Source organism: Gobio gobio (genome assembly GCF_949357685.1).
Source record: "Gobio gobio genome assembly, chromosome: 24".
Classification (NCBI taxonomy): domain Eukaryota; kingdom Metazoa; phylum Chordata; class Actinopteri; order Cypriniformes; family Gobionidae; genus Gobio; species Gobio gobio.
This window is the reverse complement of record NC_137120.1, coordinates 11,034,401-11,040,532: the sequence shown is the minus strand read 5'-3', so window position 1 is coordinate 11,040,532 and position 6,132 is coordinate 11,034,401. Positions and strand designations below refer to the sequence as shown.

General features: G+C 40.8%; 1 protein-coding gene across 1 annotated transcript; it reads right to left on the bottom strand.

The window, feature by feature from the left end:
• Positions 1 to 108: 108 nt before the first annotated feature.
• On the bottom strand, positions 109 to 5,700 carry LOC307120790 (uncharacterized protein; the record flags this gene model as incomplete). The annotated part of the gene is made up of 5 exons (XM_079807967.1): positions 109 to 800; positions 952 to 1,157; positions 1,412 to 1,753; positions 4,050 to 4,997; positions 5,320 to 5,700. 5 exons carry the CDS (start codon positions 5,698 to 5,700, stop codon positions 260 to 262), a joined length of 2,418 nt encoding a protein of 805 aa, XP_079664093.1. The 3' UTR covers positions 109 to 259.
• Between the last annotated feature and the right edge of the window lie 432 nt (positions 5,701 to 6,132).

Genomic DNA, 6,132 nt, shown 5'->3' with positions numbered 1-6,132 from the left:
AATATACTGAGACCCCCCCCCCCCCCACCCCACCCCACCCCCGCCGCGCCGATCACACTGGTGGCGGATCAATATGGACAGTAAAGCAGGACCCAAAACAACTTATTTGAACAAAAAAATAAATTTAATTTTATAGCTAGATGTGCAATGTGCAACTTTTTTGTACAGTATGAAAAAACAAATTATTTGGTGGATGCATTTTTACCCAACTTTAACAGCTAAATGTGCAACATGCACATTTTCATGTCAAAAGAAGGCCTCAATTTTTGTACGACTCTTTAGCCTTTGTGGCAAGCTTTTTTAGAGCCTCTACACGTTTCTTTTGGAATTTGCGCCTGGCACTCACAGCTGCTGCCACGATGGCATCTTTTGCCATTTTCTTGCCGGCCGTTGGCTTCTCAGAGTGATAAGGCCTTTTGTTCAGTTCTTCTTTATCTCTGAGCAGAGCTCTGTACCTTTGGCTCGATCGTTTTATATTTCTGCACAGCTGTACATTAACAGGACTCTCCTTTGTCTTCCGGGAGTAGTGCTGAATGGCCGACACCTGCATGGCCTTCAGGTTGTATTTGACCACTTGATAGGACTCATATGTCTCAACACTTAGGTTTGCAGCTTTGGCTTGCAGGATGTTGGACATTACACTGAATGCTGATTCCACCTGTGGACCATGAAATGGACATAGTGCAGACAGTGCAAGCTTGCAGAGCTCTGGGTACCTCTGAGTCTTTCTCACAACATTCCACCATAAATCAACTCTTGCCTCGTCTGTCATCTGAGGTAGTGTCATGTCACTTGCATATCTAGGATGGGAAACAACAGTTTAAGCTCATTATTTGACAATAAAATAATTCCTTACAAACAACAGACTACATTATACAATTACTTGCAAAATAATCAAACATTGGACTTATTAAGAATCTGTGTAAATGGCATTCCAACAATTATATACACCTGTGTATTTCATGTTGAAATCCAGCTCTCTCCAGTTCATTAAGCTTCACATATGGAAACATGTTCGGCAACTTCTGGAGATGAGGAAGAATGTGATGGCTTCCCCGTGCATCTGGGTCCAAGCATGACAGAGTCCTTAGGGTTGGACTGTCAAGAGGTAGCTTTGTTTGAAGGTCACCTGCACAGCTGGTGTAGGCTTGGATTACCTTTTATAAATAGAGTACAGTTTAAGAAACAAGTAAAGACATACTGTATATGTGGAGCCTGCTCCAAGATAAATTGCTTAGGAAGTGTTTTTCTTTTAAATGAATTAAATGTGTATAGTTATGGTGTGATGTCATTATGTCGTGTCTAATATTGAGGACCATGTTGGAAATAAGTGTTTAATTCGCTTTCACAGGCTATTCTCATCTTACGATGACATGTTTCAATGTTTTACCTAAATAAAGCCATACCATACCTTAGTTTTGAAAGCCTTCACCACAGGGTGTTCCCTCCCTAGTTGGTCAAGGAGGGATGAGGCCTCAGAGCCAACAAAAGATGCTGCGAGATGGGCCTCTGTCGATGTCAGGTCAAGCAACTTCATCTTTGGCCCAGACAGATTCCTTCCTTTGCTGTTAATTAATTTTTCTGGCTTGATGAAGCAAGATAAAAACTCCCTGACAAGTTTCTCCTGCTCATCATGGAGTTTATGAACCTTCGGGTCCTTGGACTGAAAAAGCAGGACGTAATGTTTCAGCATGGGAAGGACTGCTGAATAGAAGTGGAGCTCAAGGAGGGTTTTCTTGTCCTCAAATAGCACCTGTTAAAACATAGAAACATATTTTCTCTCTGCACCAATCACAGCAATGTACATCTAACAAGCACCTTGAATAAATAAATAAATATTTACTTTTTAAATGTGGCGATGACACAGTGAATAAGACACATGCCTTTGGTGTGAGAGATTCGAGGTTCGAATCCACTGAGACACTATTGTGTTCCTGAGCAAGACACTTAACCCCTAGTTGCTACAGAGGCGTGCAACCTCTGACATCTATTGCAATTGTAAGTCGCTTTGGATTAAAGAGTCAGCTGAATGTAATGTAAACATTAATCTGACGCTGTAACAGTCTTGGCCTGTCACATTAGTTTCCCTTTGGTATGTAAGGCTACTACCTGACACTAGGGGGAGGTAGTGGGCCTATTGCTCTAGGATATCAGTAAGGCAATGATAGAAGGAGAGAGAGATGTTGGGGGACTAACAGCATGGCGTGACACTCTTAGGGCGTTTTCACACCTACCTTGTTTGGTCCGGATTTTCGGACTTTTCAGTTTGGTCCGAATAAAATTTTCAGGTGTGAAACCTCCCCCGTACCACGGTCCGGACCAAACAGACGAAATTTGGTCCGGCGAAAAGAGGTGGTCTCGGTCCGGATCAAACTGATCAAAGGTTCGGTTCGTTGTTAGTGTGAAAGAATTTTCTGTATGGTTCGGACTTTCAGACCATTTACAGGAAGTTCCTGTTTATGTTTAAATATTATAACGTTATTTTTAAATTCAATCTAGGCTACATTGATTATGAAAAGTGAAAATATGCGCAATGTCAGTAGACAGAAAGTCAGAAATAATTTTGAACAAAATTTTGTATGATTTTGCTTAGAAAGCATTTCTTTAATGGGAATTTCGTTCTGTATAAATTGTATCTTAATTTTAATCAACGTTTAATCAGATAATTGCCTGGATTTAATAAATAAGAAGCAAATAGTCTATAGCAATAATCACGGGAGCGATCACATGCTTTGCACATGAACTGGACCGCGTCTCAAATAAACCCAAACTCAGCAGGCTACTTGCCTCACAAACATGAGAAATATGTGTATATAAAGCTTGAAATGTCATTTTTTAAACGTAACGAATAAAAAAATAGTCAAGCAATGTGCACTGTTCTGTGGCAACGATATGCGTCCGTTCATTCAACTTGTCAAAGACGCTGACGTCAGACGCACGTCCGTTTACAAACCAATCAATGTCCAGATGCAGCCCACATAGATGATGACGAGTGGACGCAAGTGCGTCATGTAAAGTTCTTTAGTCCGCTCACATAATTGCAATGTGAAACCAAACCAAAACTAACCGAATATATAAAAAGTATCAAAACATGAACTTCGGTTCGGACCTTGGTGCGGACTTTCAGGTGTGAAAACGCCCTTAGAGTCCAGACTGGGAATCTATGGGATTTTCTGCTCAGTCAATGTAAGATTTGTTATTTTGTTTGTTTTATTCATGGTTATTTTGGGCTTGTGTGGATTCACAAATGATATGATGTTGATTTGTGTTTATTTGTTTGTAGAAGGACTCTTTAGTCCTTCCTGATAATATCCAGGAGGATTGTACCACAAAAGGACTGTTTAACCCCAGGACACCTTACTTCTATTCTCCTCGTTAGCCTCTGGGTCGATGTACAAGGACAAATGTTTCGTTGCTTGATGACGGATTATAGTGGATTGGTTCCGGCCTTGTGAGTTACAGACTTCCGTGCACTTGAGTACGGCAGAAAGGACTTTGAAGGACTTTCATTTCTGCCTATCCAGATAATAACTTTTGTGCTACTTTTGTAAATAATGTTATGATATGTGTGATTTCCTATCATGTAATGACGGTCGTATGTATTCTTTACCTCTTGTTTTGTGAATAATACTCACTTTTGCATATTGCCTGTCTTTCTGAGTATTTGAACTAATACAGACCATAGCCGGTGGTTCCCTCCCTAATATGAATCTTGTGGCAATTGGTCTGAGTGTGAATACTAGACGAATTGTTACAACGCTTTTATCAAAATTTACTTATAAGTTAGAGGTTGCACACCTCTGGAGCAACTAGGGGTTAAGTGTCTTGCTCAGGGACATATTAGTAAACGTGTCGTAGTGGGAATCAAAGGCAAGTGTCATGACCACTGCTCCATCGCTACAATTCTCTATTATAATAATAATAATAATAATAATCTTATTAATAATAATGATAATAACCAATAAGTAAATGTAATGTTTGAATTTTTTAATTTTGCCCACTCCCCCCACCAATATAGCTTTAGCTGATGTCTAGGGCGTTTTTCTCACCTTCTTGCAAATCCTGACTTTCCTCATCTTCCCCTCGTTTGTGAAGTTCTTGGACCTGTTCCCCAACTCCTTCCACAACTCCTTGATCCGGGCCCTGCCTGTTCCCTGTACTTCACGCTTCTGTAGAATAGCACTGACAATGTCCTTGTATGTACACTTATCTTCATTGCTCAGGAAGGCATAGTAAAACATGACCAGTGCATCCCACATTCGCAGTGTTTCCAGACTGACATCCAAGACTGAGAGCCACCGGTGTGGAATATAGCACTCTGGCCGCGAGAAATGGATTCCAAATATGCTGCAAATTTCTCTGAGGCCATCTTTCATGTCAGCTGACCATTTGTGGTCTGTGTGCAGGTCTGACAGCAAAGACTCAACCCAACGCTCAAAAGGACAGCACAATTTCTTGCTGGCATTATGAAGGTGGTGACATGAGTCACCATCGATGTCAAGGAGATGAGGGGCACGGCGGTCTCTGATCTTCTTTTCCAAGCCATTTTTAGAGCCCCTCATAACAGCACAGGAGTCCATGAGAATTGACACCAGATTATCCCATGGGAGATTCATCCTTTCAAAAAGCCCATCCAGTGCACTGAAGAGAGATTCTGCCGTTACAGATATGAGCTCCAAAGCTGCAAGGTGTTGGACAACCATCCTCTCGTGTTTCTCGGACCAGTAGCTGACAAGCACACCTAATACTCTTTTGTTTGTCTTGCTTGTGGCCTCATCTATGTTGAGAGAGAAGGGGACATTTCTGATTTCCTCAAGTACTTCATCCAGGATAGTCTTCTTCACACCATGGGTGAGCTTGTATGAGGCAGATGTCCTGTCCATTGACAGTTCAGCAAGTGCTTTTGGATCTTTGGCCAACTCTTGAGCCAATTTAATAATCCCGGACGTGACTGACAGGGGAAGAGAATTTTCAGCAATGAATCCAAGAATGAGTGCCTGCAAAACAGAATTTGATTAAACACCATACATCCTAAATAAAATCATTTTTAATAATTAAATGAACAGGTTTATAATATCTTCACTGATTATAATGTAGTCAAAACAATTATTTTAAAGGAGTAGTAGGAGTATTTGTTTTTGAGTATTCTCCCCATTGGAAGCAATCTTATTTGCTGCTTTTGATAGCAAATTGGTAGATTTGTTTAAATTCAGTCCACTTCTAGTTATGTCTAAGTTAATAAACTAAGTTTCAAACATTGTAAAAAAGAAAAGAAGAGTTGACTGAAAAAGAGTTTCTACAAAATCAGAAAACACTTACTTGATCCTGAGCAACATGGTTGCATAGAGGAGGAATTGATCTTGGTTGCGCCGAGTTGTTGTGCGGAGCCGCAACAATGATGTTATCAGCTCGTGCGATCTCAATGTGCATGTTCTGCTGTTGGATCTTCCACAGTTTCACATGTTTTGGATGCATCATATGTTTCCGGAGTGCAATCTTCCCACTTGTGCCATAGTTAATAGGGTGGTTGCAAATGTTGCAAATAGCTTTGCCTGGTTCTCTAATTTTGCTAAAGCAATTGAGTGAGAAAGTGTTTCCCTCAACTTGGACAGTCTCCAGCAACCAGCTCCATTTGAACCGATTCTTGACCCCCTGTTCGATAGACTTTAATTCAGGGCTGTTCAGTGCTAGCTTGGCCATGAGTCTGTGTATGCTGGAAATCAAAAATAATGGAAAATTTTCATTAGAATGTAAGAATCCATATCAGAAAATATATACATTTTTACATGTTTGACTATGTACTGTATGTCTATCCGCTCTTCAGAAAGGTTGAAAACTAGAGCAGAGGTGCACGAGCGCAGAATGGAATAACACTTGCTATAGCTTAGAAAGTTAATACTTTCCATGTCTGCTCTGCCATTAAACATATTGGATCCACAGGGTCAATGGGCTCCTCATGTGAACAGACAGGCACAGAAGTGCTGCGCGATTAAACTAAAACACCAAATAGACTTATGTCCCTCACATTAACCCTTAAATGCATACCTCGGGTCTTCAGCGACCCGAGCGACCCGAGATGTCATTCACTACCCTGCTCCTCCTGCTTCATTTTTTAAAGTTAGACATCAACTT